Below are 24,932 nucleotides of genomic sequence, written 5' to 3' on the forward strand. Positions count from 1 at the left end.
AGCGTGAGGAGGGCAGTGGGATGGGGTGAGCCAGGTCAGTGCTCATGTTACTCACTACTGTGCGATGGTGATTACATTTGCTGCTTTGAGATGGCATCTATCTTACACTCGTGATGAAGATTTATGTGTCTAGAGGAATAGCAGGGGGAAATCTTAGCTGATGGATGGCATCCCTGTGAACAGACCCCTTCTGTCTTTTCACCTGCAGTATTCTGAGTCTCATCCTATGGCAAAGAAGTTGGCACTCACTGGTGTCAGTTGGTTTGCACTGGTGAAAATGGAAGGAAAATACAGGAAGGATAATACCCTGACAAAGACCTTGATTTACAGTGTAATATAAAGTCTCTGGGGCAGTCAGTAACCTCAACTTGTCACGTCTAGATAGCCTCAGCTTCCAATGAAATTATTTCCTTCACCTTTCCCCTAACGTACCCAACCTGAGGAGAGCTGATCCATCTGAGGAAGTTCATTCTGCTCACAGTATGGGTCAATAAGTGATGAAATAAGTGCACTTTCTCATTTTCACAGCCTGCTTTGCCATCTTCACAGCCCTTTGCAAACAGGAGCCTCTTAAACTCCACACCTGCAATGTGAGGCATCTCTATTCCCACTGCACTGCTGGAGCAACCATGGGCATGTTAAGTGCCTTGTCCAAGGCAGCAAGCTACTGAGAACGTGCACCAGGTCTGAAACTGAGACCCATTCTTAGTGTTCAGCCAACCCTTCTGTTAATGCTGAATCTTAAACTATCCCATGGCTGCATCCTTTTCAGCAGCAGCAACTCAGAGGAAAGAGTTTGAGAGATGACAAGCTGGGGTACGAAGGGTGCCCTGCACCATGTGGCAGCTTGCTTATTGCCACTTGCACCTACGTGCAGGGGCTTCAACTGCTGATTTTCAACCTCCAGTCGGTGGGAGGTGGTAGCAGCGTGGTCACGCAGTTCTGTGAGCTGCCAAGTGAAAAAGAAGCCCTGATGGGAAATCCCTTGAGTCTCTTCCAGCTGGAGCAGTGCAGAGCTAGGAGTGCTCAGAGCAGGGCAAGGAAGAGCAGCTCCTGCTCCACGCCGCCCTTCTGTGATGTCAGGAGGTTGGCATACCCCTACGTTACTGCTTCAGTTCCTCCTTTTCTCCTTCCCAGGCAGCTTGCCAGAAGAGTGACAAGTGAGCTGGCAGCTGATGTTAGAAGCCACCATCGCTGTTAGCTGCTGGTCACAGCACAAATGGTGCACGCATCAAAGATGGGCCTAGACCTTTTACCAGAGGGTATTTTTAACACAAGTCAAAATGAATGGAGACAATAAAACCACAATAACTGAGCTCTAACATTTCTGAACATCTCCTACGGCTGGGCCCCTTCTGAGCAGCATCATCTCTGACGTGCCATTCCATTTACTTAAACAGATGATACAATTTATCAATATAATGGACACTGATGAAGATGGATTAATTTGGATTACAGAACCAGAGTTTCACAACGGCTCTACTCAGGACACAAAATGAGGATGTGTGCGATTATGACATTGTTTGGATCAGCGTGGGCAAGGGCAGCAATGCACACAGTGCCTGGGGATGCTCCTGTGTTGGCTGGGGAGGCAGGAGAGTCCTCATCACCGCAGTAGGGCCAGGGAGCTTAAAGCCAGAGTTTTTCTCCAGGTCCCTTTAGTCCTCCCTGACTACGTGTATGCGACCTACCAGCCGTTTCTGACTTTTCTCACACCGAGACCCCCTGAAAGTCAGAGGTAGAGCGCAGAGGAAAAGAGAAGCAAAGCTTAAAATAAAAATAAAAATCACCATTGGGTGAGATGTACGTGATCTCTGATCACACCTCTTCTTTGTACCTGTTCCTGATCCCACTATGTCCCTGCTGGGGGATTCGCACATCGCATCGGCCAGGCGCTCCCGGAGGCCCTCGTCAGTGTGCTCCATGGAAGACATGTGACGGAGACCGAAGTTCTCGGGCCAGCTCCCGCACACCTCCAGCAGGGTCACGCTCCGGTCAAAGGCACCTTCAACAAACAAATGGGAGATGTTCGGGAGACCCTGGGACCACAGCACGTCCACGTTATCATATTTATGGCATTTGAAAGAAAGAAGGGCTCGCGTTTGGAGTTCCTGAAAAGCTAATTTTAGCACGTTAGTTAAAATGTTGGTGTTAACAGCACGGGAGGAGCAAGCTGAGATCCAGGAACTTGGCAGCTTTAAGCAAAAAGGTTAAAACACAAACACAGACCCAATTCTGGTCTCAAGCTAGTAAGAGCTGGGAGAGGCTCCCCTGCAATCAGCGTAATGACCCCGATGCAAATGGCAAGAAATCAGGAATTGTGAAAAAAAAAAAAGCCTGTACAGCTTATTGAGTACGCTAGACAAGTAGAAATCAGTTTGAAAGTTGATTCGTCTTTTACTGCTTTGCTGTCGAGCACGTTCCCCTTCTCATCTTGGCCAATGGAAACAGTCAAGTTGCTCTGTCCTCGCTGCAGGCCACAAACTGCAGCTCCCGTCCCATTGTGGCTCTCGTGCAGAGATGTGCTGGAGATGGAAGGGCACAGAGCTTGCTTGCTTTGTTTGGTGTTCGTGGTACAGCTATGGAATGAGAACAGCGAGCCCTGCTTTCAGCCCAGCTGTGTGGATCTTCTGTCCCTGCACTGGGAAATGTTACCTGAAACTGGAGCTAACAGAGACCCTTTCATCAGCAGAGCTTTACCAGGATGCTGGCTACGACAGAGCACATGCACCTACAAAAGCACTGAAAGTAACCCCTTGGCTTACAGTTATTACCTCATTCACAACAGTATAAGATGCTCTGCTGAAGGCAAAGATTAGATTCCGAATTCAAGATCACTTCAAAGTATAAATTAAAATGGTTCCGCTTTATTATACAGCAAGTCTTCTGCGGGGGCTTACTGAAATCATTCCCACCCGGAGCAAGGCTGCAGTCAGGCTTTGTTGCTTCAAGCACATACCATTTACCCCACTATTAGGTAACTGAATATGCAGCATTTATTGTGCCTGGTTTCTGCCAGCCTGCAGAGGGGAAAAAAAAATGCAAATGCCAATGTTTCTCAAAGTTAAAAGTACATGAAACACGTCCTTGTTATCAGGCCTTTGGTTTTCCCCTTTGATCAGCCGTCAGAAACTATCTACACTTGTGCTCTGTGACTGTACAGCTTCACAGCACACTCTCTGCCACTGACAGGTGGTAATAGAAAGGGTGAGAGACCGAGCCCTGCGGCAGGCGTCCCTTCCTCTGATAACGTCCGAAGTACCGGGTGATAACCGTTAGTAAACACTCGGGCAGCCGGTTAATCCATACATCAGCAAAGAGGGCCAGATAATTCTGAACTCTAATGGCAGGGACAAAAGCACAAGGGCTGGCATCCAGGGATTTATATGGGCTGCAATGGTGACTTCTGGCTCCTGAATTTCATCAGCGCGCACAGCTTTGATTTATCTCCCTGCCTGGCTGCAGAGTAGATTCCTGGCACTAGAAAACCATCAACACTGAAATGGACCTCTACAAAATGGGACCGCGGCTCTCGTGCGATACACGCACTTGAACTCTGGATGAATCCCAGTTTGAACCGGGAGGAGGAATGACCAAATATTTCAACTTTTAATGGGTCTTTGGATTTATAAGGTTACTTCAGTCTCCTAATTTGTTTAAAGGCAAGCGTTCTTGAAGCTCGTTTGAGAAAATGCAGCGAGGACGCTAAGTCATTTCTATTGTGTCTGAGTCTCTGCAACACTTCCACGCTGTCAGCTATCCTTGCTGCAGCATGAAAAGCAAAACTTGGCCTTTCCTGAAGCCTCCTTTTTCAAGTCATCCTTCGTGGGGATTTGTGAGACCCCACGACCCCTCAGCAGCCTGCTGGTTTCGGGTATTTTCCATAGGGCTGTTCACGTGCCCACCCTACTGTCGGGGGCTTCTAACCCTGCTGCCCACACCCAGCAGGGCGGTAGAGAGCTCACGCTGCTGTGCCAGAAACACTGATGAGAAATCTCTTCTCTGCTGGGGGCTGCTCTTATTTTGAAAGTGAGAAATGGGGGCATTTCTGCTCCTATAAGCAGACATATGAATAATAAGGCAAATGGCTTTTGAAGCTCTGCCAAGCTGGCTGCACACGTGTACAAGGAGAAACTTCGTAGAGTGCCTGGTCTCTGGTTCCAGAGATACTTGAGTGAGAGCAAAGGAGACAAGTGTAGCGTTACCTCTGCAATCAGGGCCAGGAGCTGCCAAAACTTCTTAGCAGCAACGTGTGAGGTGCAAGTGTTAATGTAGATGCAGGTTGGAGGGATTAACTGCACAGAAAGCTTTCTTGTAAAAACCGAAGGGCTGCTGACGCTTGGGTTTTTATCTTCTCTCCCTTCGCACTCCCTCTCCACGTTACAAGCACATCTCCGGCAGCACAATTCCCATCTGGGTGTCCCGTGATGATTCCCCAACTGCTGCGGGGAGAAGGGGACCTTGCTCAGAGCAGAAGGGTCCCACACAGTGCAGAGTGCTGCCCCAGTGCCCCTCCTACATAAAAAATCAGATCAAATCAAATCTGTTTCGGGAAAAATGAGACTGATGGCAGTGGCTCCTCCTGTTCCTCTTGCCACAGTACCAACAGTCGGCAAATGGGTCAGAGGGAAATTGTTTTTATCGTTTTGATTTGTCCTGGGTATTTTTACACCTTGGGAAATTCTCCTGCCAAGTGCCTGAAACCGCAGACGGGCCGGTTCCTCCCCGGAGCCTCTGGGTGCTTTGTCCTACATACATCACTACCACCGGCGCAAGGGCTAATGGTATTAAACTTAAACTGATAGAGGCTAACCCTATCTTTGCTATTTATTAAATTGTAATCTCTCTCTGGCTGCCTCGCTCTGCCTTTGTCAGTCCCAGCATCTCAGCTGATAACCTATCAAATTTCTCATCGTCGGCCAGAGAGAAGTGTACAAATCAATCTCGGGGCAGTGTCCCGCTGCCCGGATCCCACTGCCTGCTGTGGGAGAGGTCCAAACCCTACAGACAACCACGGGTGTACGGCCCCATAGTGCGACACCCGGCCTGTCTGCCATCCCCAGAGCCAGCACACAGCAGCGGAGCAAGATCCTCCTACAGGGAGCAATCTGTGTAGAAACAACTTGAGAAAGGCACATCAGGTGCTATGTAATCCAAGCAGCTGCTCATGAAACCCTGCTGAAACCTCACTGAAAATAAATGGCACCGACGAAACTTGTGTCAGTGCTTCACCCCACAGTGCAGTGCTTTCAGGCCAGTGGGTTTCCTTCTCCCCTCAGTCACTGAAGGTGAAATTGGGTGGAAATGAGGACCGTGGGCTGCTCCGTGCCAGGCCCCCGCCGTCTCCCAGACCCACTGCACTACCAACACAAAACAACGTCAAACCAAACCGAAGGCAACGAGCAGAAACCTCAGCTTGAACATTTCGGTCGAACTGTGTTGCAATCCCAGCATGTTTAGCCTTCCCTTGCCCCAAACACTCCCAGCTGATTCTGCTCCATACATGGAACTTTCCCATTAAAACCCATTTTCTCCCAGTACAGATCCCCCACTCGTGTCCTCCCCGACTCCTTCAGCGTGCGATCGGGCCCTGCATCCTTCTGCTGAATGCACCTCGTGTTCTCCTAATGGCAGAGCCTCTGCCATCACTCACACTGTATTACCTTGCTTAGCAGCAGAGGATTTGTCTTTCACACTGCAATTGTTTCAAGGCTTTTAATAGAAAAGGAAAATAAATTCTACAGAAGGAAAGAAAAACAGCCCAGCCTTGGAAGCGTCCTTTTGTTTCACAGCTAGCCCTACCGGTGAAGGCCGACAAAACCGCCTTCATTTCTCCTCCAAAAAACCCAGCACTAAAAAGTATTTTTACAAAATATTTTAACGCTTCCAGTATGTTATTTTTCTCAGTCAAAATAGCCAAGCTCAGTCTTCCACCGTAGCGCTTTAATTCGAAAGCCAGGGGAAATTTTTTTCATTAAACCTCTGGATGGCTCTGTTTAAAGTATGAAATCAAGTAGCTCCATTTCCTGTCTTCTGAGGAACAGTAAATCAAAAAGAGTGCGTTCTCCAAAAGTCAAGTAATGGTTCTATTAAAGAGCTTGACAGTTTTGAGCCTCACCTTGCATATTGCAACATACGTGTGAGCAAAAATAACTGAGTAAACAGCAAAGGAAACGACCTGCCCATTTTAAGCACTGGGAGATGCATCCTCCTCTGGAAGGAGGTGTGGGCTGGTGCTGCTGTGCCGGACACAGCAGAGGAGAGGGGATGCACCGAGCTGCCCAGCACCACGAGAACCCTACAGGGTGTTAGAAACCATGCATGGAAATTCCTTGCCCAGAGCTGTGAGCCAAATTACAGCACAGCCCTTTTAAATATGAGCGGCTGAACTTTCCTATGGGGTTTGCCAATTTGCTTCCATGCCATCACTTTGTTACTGCGGGGGGGAAAGCTGTGGAGAGCTGTGCAGATCCTCTCCCTGACTGCGGTGGGAAGGGATGCTCCGACCTGCGGTGCCCTGTGCTGCTGCCTGTGCCCCGTGCTGATCTCTGCTGGGCAGGGCATGTCCTGGCAGGCAAACTGCAACAACTCACCCGTGCCTGGCTGTGAACTGAGGTGTGTGTGCTGCCCGCTGCCCATGGACACGATGGCAGAAACAAGAGCCTTTGCAAGGAGCTCTACATCCCGGCCACTGTCCCTCCCATGGTGTTTTTTTCCAGAACTGCTCCCTTGTGCCATGAACAGGGTGTTACTCACCAGCTCTGCATCCTACAAACGCATTTAACAGAGCCTTCTGCTGGGTGCCCGACCTCACGGGCACTGAACACTCAAATCCCTTTGGACTTTGGGATGAGTGATGCTGTGAGGCTCCCGCGTGCCTCCTGGGTGCACAGCAGCCTGAAAATGAGACCACTGCTTTATGTCTGTGCCATTGGTTGTAAGTGAGCTACGAGCAAAGATGCAGCAGTGGGACAAGGGAGCTGGCAGTGCACTGCAGTGCCCAGGCCTGCACGGTGTGAGCTTGGGGCTGCCTTGCCTTCCTCCTCCTCCTTTTTCTCCTCCTCCTCCCACCCAGCTCCTTTCCCCCGCACAAAGAGTTAACCATGGGCTCAGGGTGAGTGTTTTGGGCCCAGGAACAGGGCCATGATCACAGCCACGGTGAAGGCTTTCAAACAGAGGGAAGAGGCTGTGATTTTCAGAGCTGGAACAGTGAGATATTTTTATAAATACATAAATCTTTTCAAGGAAAAACAAATAGAGGGGAAGGAATGTAAACATTATTGTAAAATGCATAATAAAACGTCTGCTGTTTGTTAATTTTGCTCCTTATTATCCAGTCTATCTCTGCCTCCGATGTTGAAACATTTGCCTTATTTTATTTTTTTTTATACTCCCTTATTCATTTAAAAATAGTTTCCTGCATGTTATATGAATAAGCAAAACCTAAGGTCCTAAATCCAGGAGAACTTTGAAGTATGAAACCCACGGTCTATGGGAACTATGTTTTCATTAATCAAAGTAGATGTTTCTAAAGCCATCAGATTTATCATGACTGGATTTCATATGTGAAACCCAATATACACACAGACATACACTGCTTGTCCTTTCGGATTAGCTCTGACCTTTTACTCTCCTTTCTGAAGGATCTGCCTTTCCTCAGAGCAAGGCTGCCCCGCGTTACCATCAGCCAGAGGAGCCTTGTCGGAGGACGCGTCCAACTTCCAGCTCTGTGTCTGGGCTAAGGTCAGAACACAAATGATTAAGTGCATTTGTTACAGCCTCCTTTGCCTCGGACGCTCCCCATGATTCGCTCCGTGTCAGCCCACCAGGACCGAGGCACCTGTATGGCATCACCACGCTGACCCCAAGCACCCACTGGGAACCGCTGCACCGACCCCAAGTGCCATAGCCAACCAAGCTCAGAGTTCCCACAGGTGGCAGAAGGACAAGGCAAAGAGCTGGGGCAGGACGTGATGCCCCACCAAAGCACAAAAAAAGCCAAGGAATGGGGGTTGGGGGCTGTTTGTGCTGCAGCTTCGTGGTACAGAGGTTGGCTTTGCCACCTCATGGAGGGTGGGGTGAGCGCTGGCTCTGCCATGGGGACAGCGCGACTACAGGAGAAGTGGATACCATTTTAAGAACAAAATATCCCTTTCATAATAAAATACATTATCAGGGAAAACTTTTTGTTTTTTCCCCTGGAATAGCAAGATTCTTGCCTATTTTAACTCTTCACAGCTTTGCAACACCAGAATGCCTGGAGAATATCCAAAATGCTGCAAGCAGTGCCAAGCTGTGCCCAGAGCCGAGCGCGTTTCTGACCCAATGCCCACAGAGCATCCCATGGCCGTGGGGCCGTGGGGCCGTGGGGCCGTGGGGCCGTGGGGCCGTGGGCCGTACCCAGCACACCAGGCACTCCACCTGGTGCTCCTGCAACCTCCAGCTCTGGAAATTTCATTAAAAAAGGATTCACAAGAGATCTTCGGCACTTTTTAGTTTCAGTGGAGTTGGAAGTGTTTTCTTGTGGTATTCGCATACTTGTAATTCTCAGTCCCGGTTAAAATTAGAAAATCCAGCGGATTTTTTCCTCTTGGTGAAATTTCTAGCTCTCACAGACCCGGGACTTAGTTAAGATTACAGCAAGCTGATGGCTCAGATTTGCAACACTGCCTCAGAAACTCACGTGCACAATGAACTCCATTTAATCCCAGTGGCTTTTTTAGCCTCTGTTTCGTTTTGCTTCTCTCTCACCTGAAGAAAACCTGCACTTTTATGACACTCCACTCTCTCTATTGGCTCCACTGGGAAAAGCTGTGTAAAACACAGGGAGGATGCACCTGGCATTTCTTGTTGGCCTCCCGTCCATAGGAAAAGACACTTCCCAACCCCACACTGCAGCCTGCATCCCTGCCTTCGTGCCCTCACCTCACAAGGCAGAAATGGCCTGATTCCACCAGAGAGATTTGGGTTATCTGCTCTTACCTCCCTTAAGAAAACAGTATGACTTAAAGTGCTTATAATCAGCCCGTGGCACATGCGAACACACACATGTACGCACGTACACATGACACAGACTACAGAGGGCTCATGTCGGCCCATGTGTGAGGAAAGGCCCGACGACTCCTTGAGGTTTTTCGGATAACCAAGATCTTATGTTACACTTCGAGAGACAAGTGTGGATTTGTCATATTGCTCGAGAATTAGTGGTAACTATCTGAGCCAGGGAATTTAATTCCGATTGTTTCGTTTGAATTAAAAAAATCTTAGCGCTGAAAAAACATTGGAACTGTGCTGTCTACCAATGTATCACTCACTCTGCAATGGGAGGGTCTTTTTTTTTTTGTGCGTGTAACAGGAACAGAGAATGTAATGCTTGGAAAGGCCAACTCCATCTGGGCTGTGGTGGTGCCCTGGGCTGGCTGCTGCCCAGGAGCACAGCACAGAGCACCCAGCCCCGCACCCCGTGTTAGCAAGCACTGAGCACTTGTGGTTTCCAACTGCTGGAGACCGAGGCACAGCCCCCAGGGCAGCAGGCAGGGCTGTGCCCCACGCAGGCTGTGCTGGATGGTGTTGGAAGGGGCCGTGCAGTGCCGAGCAGACACCCCCACCCAGCGATCTGGAAATGGCCCAACCCAAGTGTGTAGGTTCCTCCAAGAACGTCAAGAAAATGTGTTTCTTTAAGGACTAGAAGGAAATGTGAAATTTTATGTTTAGAAAATAATAAGAATTCAGAAAACATTCGACTTGTTTCCACGTAAACCTTCCACATCAGGATAGATAAATTCCTTTGGCCTGATTCTGACCTCATTAAAAGCGTGTGCCAAGCTGCACGAGCTATCCGAGCTCCCACAAGGACCGGACCCACGAAGCACTGACATCTCCGGTCGCGAGCCAGCTTAAGGATATACCTCATTTTCAGCATGCAAACGGCCACAGTGACTTGAACGGCCGTATATATACACGGAAGGTTATGGGTGTGCTCAAATGTGCTCTGGAGCGGGGCCAGAGCGCGCGGCAGCTCTCAGCAGCGCGGCTGCATCCCCACTGATGGCTGCAGGATGGAGGGACCCATCCACACGGCCCGGCGGCCGCTCCGAACACGCTCCGAAGGTTCTGCCCTTGTCACTTGCGTTATCCATCAGAGCTCCGCGGGCTGCGTAAGGCAGAGTGACACTGCAAGGTGAGATGATGGAGTGAAAAAATGATTGCGGTTGGCGTGTCCTAGCCTACAGCTTTCGGTCACTTAACTCATCGCGCTCTCATCCTCAGACACGGCGGTGCGCAAAGGGCAGGAGGTTTACCCTTCCACATGGCTCCTGTTTGCGCTCGGCGATTTGCAGCAACAACTCCAAGCCAAGCAGGACTTCAACAACTCCAAGCCAAGAAGATGGCTTGCTGCCCATGGAAGGAGAGAAAGTGGGAACATCAATCCCAACAGAAGAATCAAGCCTCAGAGGAAGGTCTGGTAGTTCACATCATGCTGTTAAGGCACAAAAAGCGGTGCACTCTAAGTCTGAAGCGTGACAAATGGGTTTTTACAGTCGATGTTCTTATTCCTTCCGTCAGGAAAAGCCATTTTGGAGCACTGACAGCAAGGGCATGCTTTGCTGTGATTTATGGAGCAGTGTAACCTAGAATGTAATTCGGGATCGACCATTCAACCAGAAGCCACCAAAAGCCTGAAGGAATCAGGGATATAGCGGGAGACAAAGGAGGAACCTCAGCATCTGCCCGGCCAAACCTTGGTGCCCCGGACCCCTCCCTGATCCCACAGGACCCATCCCTGCACTGTGCTGGGAAGAACCACCCAAACCTTCCCCTCCCAGCTCCTCTGCGATCAGCCAGGCTTCCCCAGGAGGGCTGATGCACCCACCCAGCTACACAAACCTTCAGAGCCTTTAAACCCAGAGATAAAGCTGTCCTCTGACTCACAAAGTCCCTTTGCTGGGAAGGAAAGCCGTCCAACCTCGCAGGAACCCCACAGCTCCATCAGGTACCTTAAGCCCTGATGCAATCCCTAAATCCCCCTGCACACTCTCCTTGCCTGCTGGAAATAACTCAAGATGATCATCACCACGCTGCTGGACACAGCAAGATGGAGTCAGAGCGCTGCAGCCTGCCATGCTGGTGGGCAATAAATATTCTACTGAAATCATAACTGGAGCATATTTTAAAGGATAAACCTGCTAGTAATAACTAGGAATCAAAAGAGAAGATTCCAATTTTTATGCCAGAAAGCTAACAAAAATCTTCAGTGTGTTATAAACAAGCATCTATCATTATAAACTAAGTTCTGCATGAAAAAATCCAAAGATGGAGTTTATTGTCTTTAATGGCTGAGAAATGACAAGTGTGTTTGGTTGAAAAGGAATTTAGAGAGAAGTAGTTCTGTACAAGAACCAAAATCCGTCTTAAAAAAAATAGCAAGTCAACTGCTGACAGCTTTACAGTAGAATTAAGCCTCTCTGAACTCTCAGAAGTGGGGCTAATCATGACGTTCTGGGGAACTTAACACAGAACTGAGGTCTGACTACTAGGGGAATCCTCCTGCTCAGGTGGGAGCTGCTCACATGCCCTCATGGAAAGGAAACTCACTCCTGAGATGGTCTGGCAATGGCTGATGGAGCCCTGAGAGCAACACAGTGCTTCTGGCATGGGGCTGCCTGCGTCCAGGCATGGTGCTTCCTGCAGTGGGCAAGCTGAATGGTGGAAGCTGTCCAAGGGGAATCTCTCAGAAACCCTGGACAGCAGCAAAAAAATGTGACAAAAAAACTTGCCAAATGTTTTAGTGCGCTGCTGAAAGATCAAGGTGGAAAAAGCCTCTGCTCTGGAAGCCCTGGAACAAAGACAGACTTTCCTGGAACGGAGCATGTAGCTGTTCAAACATAAACCAGCCATCAAGTAGTGAAGCAAAGACACAACAACCATCATTTCACAGACTGAAAGAAAAAGGAAAGCGGGGAAATGAAGTAAAATCTTTGCCAGTGCCAGGTACAATCATCTCTCTGTGTGCAGACTGATTTAAATCATGAGAAAGAGAGAAAAAAAAATGGGATGCGGAATGAAAAAAGACATTTAAGTGCAACAAGTGAACACACTGGATACCCATCCTGGGAGAAGCAGCTTTTCCTAAGCGTACCAGCATGACTGGGTGCCTCTGATCATGAAGGAAGGCAGCAGAGGCATGAGCAGTTTCCTGCATGCTGAAAAGATGCAGAGGCGATGCTGGGGCATGCTCATGCTTGGGGCAATGGCACGGCTCTGCTGCCTGTCTGCTGTGTTTATGGATGTTCCTGCATGGTTTGGGAACATGGATCATAACACCACTTTTATACCCTATAAAAGCACACTGTGAAGTGATGAGAAATGTGGGTCGCTGAGTTGGGCCAGGAGAGTCCGTTATGAAGCAGGAGCATACTTTTCCGTGAGGCATTTTACAATGTGGAGAGTAATTCTTTTCTTGCAGTGAAGAAAAAAAAAAAAAAGAAAATTGGGACCCCTCCAGAGCATGTGTTTCACAAATCTCCAAAAAGTGGAAAACAAGATTCCAAGAGGAGAAGGGCAGGAGGTGCAGCGAGAGCAGTGGGGCCGGCCGACTGGGGCCAGCCTCCAGCACCCAGGGCAGATGGGGACCCATGGAAAAACATCTGTGCTCTGCTTCCTTGAGCTGTTCTCCCCCTGTCTGGGCCTGGGTTGGGACCGGGGCACGCGCTGGAAGCTGGTTACCTCCCTGTGATCCCAGCACACTTTGTTCTGATGCAACCCAAACAGGAGGTGAGATTAGGGATGTTTCAGACCATCTGCATTTTCTGCTTCCTCGAGCTGAGAGCTGCCTTCTCATTCCAAGGTGGGGAATTTGCATCTCAGCACCTCCAACCCTGACCTCTGCATCTCTACGAAGTCAAACACTGGCTAGTTTTCATCCAGTTGGACACCACTTGAAAACAACAGAGGAAGTGGGATCCAGCCTAAGTCTTTGTGCAATCCTCATGCTGCGGAGCTGCCACTGCGCTGGAAGCAGCTTCCCAGGACCCCACGACCACACAGCCCACCGGGTGCACACCTCCACGTTCCTCATGCCAATTCTGAAAGCAGCACTGCATCTGCACTCGTATTTATACAGGTGTTTGTCAGGTGGGACAGCAGAGAGCTCCATCTGAAGAGGTTGCACCGGTTCCTCCTCCTGCCCTCGTTTCTCCATCTGCACAATGGGCGTAGGACGGTACAGATCTTTTGCCTTTGCTCTTCCTGAAGAAGTTGCTGGGAACGCTCTGAGGTCTCAGTAGCAAGGCAGCACACACCACTGCTCACAAAAGACCCCCTGCAGCTAACAATATGACTTCGGAACACCTTGAAAATCCAAACCAGATGAGTGCTGTGCCCATCGACATCAAAAAGCTGCTGCTTTTCCAGCCATCCTGTTGTTAGGTCACAAAGCCTTCTCTTCTGCAGGCATCAAAAGTTTGAGAGAGATTTAGAGAAACCATGCTAATACTCACAGCAGTGAAGATAAACAGCCTAAGCCGAACTGGAAATCTCACTGTTCATAAAGAATGAAATTCACCTCCGTGCTGAGAACAGGCACAAGGCCAATATACCATTTAAGATCCATTTTCAGGGCTTAGTATGACTTAAGTGGTGAGCAGAGCCTGGGCTAGCCTTGGGCACGGAAGGGGATTTCACCCATAATGAACGAGCCAGAGCCAAGAGCACAACTGCCTGCAGGACCTCTGACAGGCTGACGGCTGCAGGAGCCCCATAATCCAATCGACTCGTAACCGCCGAGTCCACCTACCCCTCTCCGAAAAATAATGGGTCCAAGACAAAGGAAGTGGAAATTAGATGCCTGTGGTGAGCTGCAGAGAGCCAAGGACCTTATAAGATACCCAGTACTTACATCTACACTTAATTAGGAGTGAAACTGCAGACATGAGACCTCAACATGTGGTATTCACATGTGGGCTCAAAAATACTGTCAAAGACAGTTTTCTTCTGGTTAAAACGCTGAGGATATGATGCAGAGAGAAGGCCTGGAGACGGCTGATGGACAGCCCCAGCTGTCTGCGGGGACACACTGCGCTCTGCCCGCCCCACCGCGGGCTGCTGCAGCTCCCAGGGCCGATGCCAGGCTCTGCCCGTGCACCCTGTGCGAGTCAGACGACTGCAGAGAGGTCCCAGGGCGTCTTTTGCATGCACTGATCAAGCAGTGAAACCTAAACAAGGAGAAATCTGAAATTCAGATGTTAGTGTCAAAACTAATAGGAAACAGGACGCAGTTACAGCACACATACAGTGGGCCAAATTGTACTCCGTTACAGCGCAGCGAGTCCAACATGAGCGCAGGGAAAATGCATTCTGTTGCACATTAATGAAGGATTTTGTCTCGTAGACTTAAAAATAAACTCATAACCTTTTTTGACCCTATGTAAAATCGCAGCAAGATTTTCTCCAGGTATGAGCCAAGGACGAAATTGCTTGTTATCCCAATACGATTCGACTTCAGAGGTGCCCACAACAGAGCAGGGGTCTCCTGCTGAAATCCCATTCCTCCAAAGCCAACGGGAGCTGTGCCAAGGTGCTCAGCAGGGGCAGGATTTTGCCCCACATCTGCGAAGGGGCACCGTTTGCTGAAGGGAAGCATACATTAAAATGCAAGTGGATGCTCTCCTGAAGCTATTGCAAACAGGTTTTAAAGAAGGTATGAAACTCGATTAATTAGGAGTGCAGAGACGTGGATTGTCACCCTTACACCGTTTACAGACAACTCACTCTATGCCACTGCAGCAGGTCGGAGTAGCTCTCTGCAAACAAAACCAGAGACATCTGCAAATCGGATTGAAAATCTTTTTTTTTTTAAACAGAAAAAAAAAAAAGTCCTGAAAAAAAAAAAACCGAAAAAAAAAATAACAACCAAATGATTAAAAGTTGAAGAAACACTTCCATATGGAAGAATCTTACCCCAACAGGTCACCACAAAGACACTTCAAACACAATAAAACAGGAAGCGCTAAAAAAAGCATAGCAGCTCACAAAAACCCCACAACCTTTTCCACAGAAAAAAAATATCTGTCACCCTGGGTAGCTCTGCACAGTTCAGAAAAACCATTTGGCAGTGTAATGTGTCTTTAATCTGCCCAATTTGCTTATTATAGTAAAGGGTTAGAGGAATTTTCAAGCAGTGGCCAAAAATACTACAATGATATCCTCCTCTCGAAAAGTAAACTTACTTAAAGTGAATTAATTTCTTCAACTTAAATATTTCAAAGCTGAAAGTGCCCCCAGCAAATAAAATGCAAGTTTGTCCCTTCCAGCCCAGTACCCCAATCTGAGCCCAACTGCACCCACGTGTGCCCCAAGCTGCTCAGCAGTTGGGTGTGGGAGCCCTGGAGACCATGATCACGGATATCAGCTAAGTGAAGTATCTCCCTTCTTCGCCTCCCCTCATCCCAGCGGGGTTCGACGCGATTTAGCTAACGTTATTACTGCTGTTGTCAACTCCCCTGACCCTGAGTCTTTGCCCATTTGAAGCCTGACCGTTTGCAAAAGCGCAGTGCCAAAATTTCAGGTTACCTATGATCAGAAATCAGAGCACGTGAGCAGCTTGTGAACGGCTCTGCTGCTGGGACAGCACCGAGCTGGGGCTCTCCTCCCGGGTGCTGGTGCTGCAGAGATGCCCAGCGGAGGCCAACAGAGATAAGAACAGGGAAACTGATGGAAATCAAGGCTGCTGCCTCCTGATATTTAATATCAATGACTTAAAAGACAGAAAGGTGCAAAAAGCTTAATAGCATTTGTAGCTGAAATTAAAACTTTGAAAAGAAACTTATACAGAGCAGTAATGTATGCAATGACATCTGGGACTGTAATCAGCAAACTGCTTTCAAGAGCTGCCAAAGCAAACAGCCAAATAACAAATCCACTTTACAGATCATCAATCTGGTCGGGCACTTGCCAAGGTAAATAGTACAAGGCTGAAGTTTGCTTTGCAAACCAGTGAGCTGGGAGTTCAGCACGGCCCGCTTCCAGGGCGGCAACGCTGGGGCAGGGTCCTCGTAGGTTTGAGTCCAGGAAAGTTCAACAATCCCATATCCAGCCAGCGACTGGGGTGCGCTGGGAGATGAAATATAACCAACGTTAGGGATTAAAAATAAAATAAAATACAGGAGGTTCAGGTTGTGTTCGTAACTCACTTAAAGGCGACAGCTGCTCGCGGTGGGACAAGTCGAACACAAGCTCTCAGACAATGCGGAGTTCATTGCAACGCTGCTCGGCAGATTGGGCAGCGTTTCATGGGAACTCCAAACCCAAGACTGAAAAAAATTAGTAGGAAATGAACCTCCTTTTATTTTCAAATGAGATAAAATCTGGCTCCAACCACCATATTTTACATTTTAGGGAAGAGGATATAAAACATCAAACAGTGATTTTTTTTTTTTTCATTATGAATGCAAGAAAGATAATTTATGGCGGCTGCGAAACATTTATTTAAGAAGTAAAGCCTTCATGTTCTGTATACAATTTATAGGGTTGTAAAAGAAAGAAGTGGAACAACTGCAGCCATAACATGTGCATTTATGAATAATAATTGTAAGCTCGTTTTGTTAAAAACAACTTCTGCTTCGGAGTTCCTTCTTCAGTCACAGAATCACTCAGGTTGGAACAGACCCCTAAGACCATCAAGTCCTCAAATGAGGCCTCGGATTTATTGAATATTACGCTCTGGGCTCAAAGAAAAGCAGAGTTTGGTACAAAATCTCCAGGCAGTGCATGTCAGGAGCTGAGCAGAGCGGCTGTAGGATGCATGTGTGATGTTTTTCATCCAGGGAGGGACAGCACACTCCCGCTGGACGCTGCTGCAGCTCTGACTTTGAGCACAAATATTGGATGCTGATGGCAGCTGTGCACTGTCGCAACACGGCCACGGGGCCTTCTCCAGCAGCACTGCCCATGCGGCCTCTCAGTGCCTCAGAGTCATGTTGTTAAACATAACCCACATGTGATGAAACTGGATTGATATTTACTGCGAGAAAGGTGACAATGAGCACAGCTGGAAGGTGGCATAGGGCTACCACACATGGCTGCGGGCAGTTACACGCACAGTCGTCTCCTTTTTCTTTCCTTTTTTGCTTCAGTTTGTCATTTATTCTGGAGGACATTCTGCTGGGACTGCACTGCTCAGCAGGCAGTACTGGGGCACGACACCCAGAGCAGCAGCAGTCCGCTCCGCACCCACCCTGATCAGCATCACCTGCTTTTCAGTTGTGCCAAGCTCCCCGAACAGTTACTCTTAACTTGTCACTAATCAAAGCACGACGAAGCATGGGAACGATTTAGGACTGCAGTTTGAAATACGTAAGTGGATCCCCCACAGGCACAAAGAAATCCTGATGACGAATCGCTCGTGCTAATCAAGAGATCCTGCCCTTGCAAGGCGTCGTGTCTCACGAACAGCAGAGCCAAGCTCCTGGCTGCTCTATATGGCACGGGAAGCTTTCAAGGACTCAGCTCTCCGTGTCAGATATGGCACTCACCCTGTTCACCCCGCACCCCGATCCCCACCACTTCCCTTGGTGAGGTGTTGGACTGTACTTATGGGGCTAACTGCTGTTTCTGGTGAGTTCCCTTCTACTTCTGTCCCAGGGAAAAGCAGCGGCGTCTGCTATCACAATGCAAACACACAGGGCTGCCCCAAACACGGAGCTTTCAGAGGCTTGGCAGGACTGCTGCTCCGCGCTGCGAGGAGCTGCCGGTGGCCAAATACACTGATAAAAAGGATGTGTAACTCCTCAACACTACCCATGATGGAAACAACTGCAGCTCTCACTGGAGGTCAGGACGCACACGAAAACAAGCCTACATGTGTAGCAGATTACAACAAACACATGGCCAAGATGGACTCGACAGATCAAATGTTGGAATCGTACGATGACACATGGAAAAGCAGAGTTCTGCAGGGGGAAAAAGCAACTGAGAGCCCATATGTTCAATTAGCAAGATACAAAGCTTTTGTTGTATACCAAAAATAGCGAATAAAAGTCTGTTGTCATTTTTGGATATCCAGATGTGTTTCATTTCTAGCTTCACATCTCAACGTGTGGACCTGCCTGAAGTTGAAAGAGAGGAAAGTGTGGCAATGGCTGAAGGGTGCAATTACATCAAAACTCTTCCTTGCAAAGAGGGGTGATTACGCTGCCCGCACTTTGTGCATGGAGGCTTTGTTGGGCTCTTATGGACAGCTCTGTAGCAGTGCTGTTATCCTAAAGCATCCTTCCCCGTCACACTGAGACCTGCCTGCTCCTGGTTACTTTGAAGTATCCTGTTTTGTACAGTGGATTGTAAGGGAAGCGGGATTTATCCCTCCTGAGCACACTCACAAAGGGCAGAAGCAGACGCCAAGTCACGAGCACTACACCAGCTACCTGGCCAGAGCCCATACAAAGAAAACACCCATCTATAACCAATAAACACGAGTTAGGTAGCACTCAAACAAAACCAGATACACTCATCTACTGCAGATTTCCCTTTTCTTCTATTTTTCTTTCATTGTTTTTGAACTTAAATTACGTTCAAACCAGGAACATTTGCTGGCGATGTGACTTCCCAGGGAAGCCTCAGGTGTGCTGCCCGGGCCTGGCAGGAGTTAGGCTCAGGAAGCAGAGGTGAAGCTGCCCAAGGCAGCAGGGCTCAGGGTGTGATCCAGCTTGGGCTGATGGCTTGCAGCACACACCTCACAGGCAGCAATGCGTTTTCCCTGAGTGTGGCTGTGGTATTATTATTCTCTCTCATTCCCAAATGGAAAAACTGAAGCAGGCAGAGATTAGGTTACGTGCCCAGGATCACCCAAGAAGTCTGTGGGGATCAAACCCTCAGCTGCCCAGCTCCCAACCACACCACCATCCTTCCTGAACGCTTTTATGTAGTTATATTTATCTTTATGTAGGGTCATCTTGGCTCCCATCATGAAAAGCACATATGGTTTACAGTCCTCAAATTGCCTGCGTAAGGGTTAAATATTCAAATATAATATTATTCCTGGCATTTATGGAAAAGTTTCTCGGTGCCGATTCCAAAATCCCATGGCTTCTCTGATGCTGCTGCTCTGTATCACAGATAGTTATAAACGGACTTGTCACTTCCCTATCTGTGAACTGATAAAACTGAAGCACTTTATCCAAAGGTTTAAAATTAGTCTCAATGATGAGAACGTGGCCGCATGTTTGCATTTGTTAATGCTCTCATTTGAATTTTCTGATCATGTAACTGTTATCAGAGTTACAGGAAGAAGGAAAACCAGCAAATGCTCCTGCAGTGACCTATGCATGTCCAGCATAATCCTATGAGCTCAAGTTCCCCGTGTTAGAGTGCCTTTGTCATAAATTCTCAAATCATAAAACCCCTGCGGGACTGCAGCGAGCAGTCGAAGCACACAAAAGGTTAATCAAAAAATAAATGACACTAACAACCACCAAATGTAAACAAGCACCTCTTAGCACGATAATCTCGTTGGCACTGCTGCCAAAATTATTACTACAAGAGCCGCAAACGGCACAGCCACCAGCGCGGATCTGTACTTAGCCATCTATTCTAGGCATGGCCTCCACCTGGGCGTGTGGTTGCACGTTTTATTCCCGATTCAGCTAAAGCAGAACTGCTGTGCTTTGTCTCGCTGTCCCGTTGGGCCATCCGGACCACTTGAGAAACCTCGCTGTACCCCAAGCGAGCGGTGGCAGGCACAGCACCAAGGGATGGCTGCATCCACTGCTGATTCTACACTCTGCTGAGTGTGTGAGCAACTTAGTACTCCTCGTGCTGTATGGTGTGCTGTACTGCTAAGTATAACAAGTGCTAAGTGCTACAATGTGGGATCTGCCCAGCACGTGCCAGGGGCAGCGAGCTCCCTGCTCCCCGAGCAGCCCAGCAAAGCTCCTCATCCCTGCACTGCACACAGCACTGCCTCCCACCTGGAAACAAAGCACAGCCCCCGGGGAGGTTTCGTTACATGTCATCATGCTTTTCAATTCCCTTAAAAAAGATGTGTGAGGAAGTGTATCAGCAGGCATTGTTTGGAAGGCTACTGACAACCACACTGCATACGAAGAAAAGCTTGGCGTTTCCACCTAATCCGTACCACGTGCAGGTCCACGATACCATGTTGCTCAAGCAAATGTTCAATTAATTATTTTTTAATCGGTCGTCCACCAGATCCATCCAGCCAAAACAACGTGGAGAGAACACATTCCACAGACTGAAGGCACTCGGACAAAAAATATCGTGTCAGACGTTCACCAGGCACCGGGCTTTTTCAAGACCTGCCTGTTTACTCCATCATTACATTTAAAGTAAATAGGTTAGGAAAGCATTTGGTCTCACTGCTATGTCGTGCAGAACCCTGGTAGACTGTATTTCCTGGTACAGTGAACTATTCTTAGATTCCTTGAAATCCTGACTTGTTCCCAGCTGCTCCAGCGATAGCACAAGTGCTGCTCTGGCAAAACCAAATCGCTATCGTGAGCAACGAATCAGTGCAGTTTACTTAATAATCTCATCACGTCCATGGCCCCAATTCAGCAGAGGTTCGGGAGCTGATTAAGACCATGCTACACGCCTTGCTGAATTCACGAGCTAAAGCCTGAGCCAACGTCGCTCTTTGGGATGTGAGCTCCTGCCCACTGCCACAGGCTGCTGCCTGCCCAGCAGTGAGTGCCCGCTGAGCTGTTTGCATGGCTGGGTCTTTGAGTAAAAACCCTGCAAAGCCGCCGGGGTTTAGTGGTAGCAGCAGGAGCATCCGCTCTGGCACCAGAGCCAGTCTGAGATTCCCCACACCATGCGCTTCCCAGCCCTTCCCCTGACTGCCATCCCATTGCGACAGCTCACCACACGGTTCTGCTCATACATGTGTTAAGGAAACATGTTCCACTTGATCACTGAAACAATGCAAGAAAGGGGGAAAAAAACCCAAACCCACAAACACCAAAAGCTTCCAGCAGCAGAGGGGAAATGAACTGTGGGGTTGAAAGGAGAAGGCAGGGTCAGGGAAGGGCTGGGAGCCTCTTAAACGGGCTTTGCTGCAGGATAAGATGCTCATGTAACTACACCCTTATTAGTGTTATTTTTTTAAAGCTGGATCATTTCAGATCTGCTTTAAAAACATGTCATAAATGAGATCTGCTGCAATGGAACGGGAATATGGGACTGCAGCTGGAGTCAGAATGGAGCTGTGCTAATTTAGGCCAGCTGAAAACCTGAGCTTGTATTACCCCAAACTTAGTTCTCACCAGTCCGAAGGGGGACAAGTCCCTAACTGCCCCTGCACTACTGTTCCCACAAATGTAATACCTGTCCAGAAGATTAATTTTCTTGTTACTAAAGATTAAACAAAACAAACAGTCCTTCCCCCCCTCCCCCTCCCCAACAAAGCTACCGTTTTAATTTAGAGTTTTATTTCAAAACAGTTGGAAAACTCCCCAGATCTTCCAAGTTTTGCCCAAAAATAGAAAGTATGTTCTGCAACTGATTTTGAAGATCTGTTTATTTATTTTCTCATTCTACCATTGTCATGATGGCTCTTAAAATACCTGACGCTTCCAGGTGGCTTCCCCACCAAAACCAGGCAGGGCAATGGCACAGCGGTCCTGCTGCTCGGCACGGACACACAGCCTGAGCTCTGCTGCTGTGGTCCTTTGCTATACATTGACACCTACTGCTTGTCTGCAACCTACAGCCACGACTGAGGAGGAGGGGAGGAGGAATGACACACGCACACGCTGTGCTTTTCCTGTGGAAGAGGCACAACCGCAGCCCTGCCTCTGCTCCAGCCCCCGCCGTGCAGTCTTGGGCAGGTCACTTCATCTCCGAAGCTGTTCTACAGCTGTCTCAGCTGCACAGACAGTTAATACATCCTTGCACTGAACAGCATAACTCACTAATGCCTATAAAACAGTTGGTGCTTTCCACATGCAAGTGTTAGGAGGAGGCGGGGTGTTGCTGCTCTTTCAAGGAAATGTTCTGTGGCAATTACATTGTGAGAGACACCCTGGCTCTGCCAAATGACAATATTAGGAAAGTATGTAGACAAAAGCCAAACGAGAAAACCTTTTTAATTATAATTCTGGCACTTAAGCAACGACTCATATTTACAAACCTCAATGCGAGCTGCTCGCGCTCCCTCCGATGGATGCACACAGCCAGCCAGGAGGGGACATGGGCACAGGCCTGGCACCCTCCTCATCCATCTGAGTGCATATGTGAGGCATCCCTCCCATCTTACAGAAGGAGAAAAACACAATGGAGAGGGCAGAAGAGGTCTGGGCACTCATGGAGGATGATGTGGTCAGGGCCCAGCTGGGCTCCTCGTTGGGCTTCCTCCTCGTGCAGGCCTGTGTGTCTCACCCATCAATGCGACAGCTGGGACTGCAGGCATTATTAGACTCCTTGTCCTGTGGGGAACAGCACAGGAAAGGCAAAGATACAAATGCAGAGCAGAGCCTGAGCCATGCTACACCTCTGCCTGGCAGCCAGGCCTGCCCTGCTCCCCCCAGCATGGCGGTGAGGCCTACCCGCCTTCGCAGGAGCCTTCCTGCCTCACAACACGGTGCTGCTGACACGCTCTGCATAAATAATTTATTGTGGCAGCAGATTAAAGTTATAAGGCATTAAATCTCACACTTGCAGCTTCTTATTAAGTGTTCAGAGTTGCCAGGCCTAGGGCTTGTTCGAGTCACCCAGAGTGGAAAAACTCACAGTAACTCCCATGGTATGAGTTAAAGTAAGCTGCTTTTTATTCCAGTTTGGAAAAGGTTAAGTAAAGCAAGTCCTCAGACCTAAGCTATGGGACTGAAGGAACAGGTTGCAAGGAGAGGAGGAAACTCAACCATATCCACATGAAGGATGTTGATTCTGACATCGAAGATACCTCCATTTTCTTCTGGTGACCACATTAGATACAAACACACATCAGTCGTGGTGAAAAAAGACAACAGTCCCTACTTATGCCACCAGGAGCCATCCCCTCCACAGCATTCGGCAGAAACCTTCTCATGACATCCACACCACTGCACTGAGGAACCTTCCATGGGACACACAGCCCCACACCGTGGTTCACTATGACATCCCTGAGCATCCATGCATCAGTGTGCTACCATACAACTCTGCCCAGACACTTTCACAGCCACCAGCCACTTCTATTTTCTCTGGGCTCTCCCTCTGGAGCAGCTTGCTGCACCCAGAAGTCTCTGGGTATGGGCAGAGATATTCAGTCCAAGTTCAGACTCAGACGCAACAGTCTGACTGATATCAAATGCAAATCCTTGTCACCAAAGCCATCCCTTGGGAAGCTGTTTCAGCACTTCTCTTTTGCACTTAATAAGATCTTTTTCAGAATGACTGTGATCTGTGAGAAATCAGAAAACGGAGCTATGCTTCAAAGAGACATTTAAAAAAACAAAACTCAAGTGAGAAAACTGCAGTAGATCACAACATCAATAATACAAGTGTATGCACTAACAAAAATGCATCCTGAGAAACAATTACGGTGGGGAAGGGAGTTGATATTTTGCACATTCCTTTAATGAAACTCAAACCGAGACGCTCGGGGGCTCTGTTTCTCACGGGAGCAATTTCTGCTGAGCAGCATCACACAAACGAGATCAGCACCTCGAACACAGCCCACAGAGATGACAATGGAAAACTATCATCTTTTCGCAAGTTATGAAAAAGGAGCTGAAGTCTCAATTAACTTCTCAATGAAAGTGTCCAAAATACCAACCAACAAAACCCAACCAAACCACAGAACGGCCTTCGGCTTTCTGCTCCGTTTCACTGCTGTCATTAGGTGGCACTTCTGATTGTGATCTCAGCAGAGATATGAACGTGAAGCAATCTCACTGATTTTAAACGGAGTTCTCCCTTCTAAGAATGGTCTCTATGAGTTTGGGTGAGGGGCAAAGCAGACCCCTCTCCCTATCCCCCACACAAACAAAGCCATCCCGCGTGCAATGTTATCGATGCCGCACTCTTTCATGAACTCCAAATTCACTTATTTTAATGAAACATGCTACTCGAGCCATCTGACATTTATTATGCTTAAGAAACATAAAATGGAGAAGAAACATCTATGACCAGAAACAACCCCTAAACTCACTTTTATTGCCAAGGATCTGAAATCCTTTTTTTTTTTCTTCTTGCTAATAACAGTGCCTCCCTGCTCCACCTTGCCTTCTGCAATATTGCAGGAAATTCCCAGAAAGGAACTCTAATGTGGATTGCAGCTGTGCAGTTTAAAGCCAAACAAACTCTGATTTCAGAGGCTCAGGTTGGACTGGATGTTACTCTGACACGCTGCAAAGTTGCAAACAGTTTCCTGATCGTTCAGGGCACGCTTCTAAGTTAGCAGAGTGAGTAAGAGGGGAGAAACGCAGCTCCAGGTGATGCTCTGGGTGTGGATGTTAAGCTTTGCTCATCGTGGCAGCTCTGTTTTAAATTTGGGAGCCTGGTGGACGTGGGCCGGCGAGCAGAGGAGCTGTGTCTTTAAGATTGCAACCCTCTGCCTGTGCCCATATATCAACGCTCCATGCTGCGGTGGCTTTTCTGCCTGCTGCTCAAATTTGTCCAATTAGACACAGCCCCACAGGGTGGAATTCAGTGTGAAATGTGTCTACTGATGTCTGCAAATTAACCACCGTAGACACGCTGCTTTAAGGCCTGCAAGTGACAGGCAGGGAAATGCCTGCCTAGGACAAAAGCAGGAGGACTCGCAGCGTAAAAGCCCGGATCAGCCTGTTAAGGGATTCCCAGACTCAGCTAGGTAAAGTGTGTTAGCCGCCGCGGCACTTCGCACCTCAAGCTGTGCTGTCTCACACCACTGACCCCTCCATGGCGACATAATTCTCAAGAAGAAGCCAGGATTATCTGTCTAAGAGTCTTACGTGTGTCAT

General features: G+C 48.4%; 1 protein-coding gene across 7 annotated transcripts in view; it reads right to left on the reverse strand.

The window, feature by feature from the left end:
* Positions 1–24,932, reverse strand: part of BCAS3 (BCAS3 microtubule associated cell migration factor) — a 292,223-nt gene that overhangs the window by 15,105 nt on the left and 252,186 nt on the right. For 4 of the 7 annotated variants that reach the window (XM_065732043.1, XM_065732036.1, XM_065732037.1 and 1 more), the window contains one exon: positions 1,838–2,005. In XM_065732043.1, the coding sequence (XP_065588115.1) occupies positions 1,838–2,005 (168 nt within the window). Of the gene's footprint in view, positions 1–1,790; positions 2,006–24,932 lie in introns of all 7 variants that reach the window. The other 3 variants (XM_065732038.1, XM_065732039.1, XM_065732040.1) reach the window with 2 other exon arrangements.

The sequence above is a fragment of the Cyrtonyx montezumae genome, unplaced genomic scaffold, assembly GCF_038088225.1.
Source record: "Cyrtonyx montezumae isolate F1298 unplaced genomic scaffold, pur_monq_1.0 scaffold_15, whole genome shotgun sequence".
NCBI classification, from domain to species: domain Eukaryota; kingdom Metazoa; phylum Chordata; class Aves; order Galliformes; family Odontophoridae; genus Cyrtonyx; species Cyrtonyx montezumae.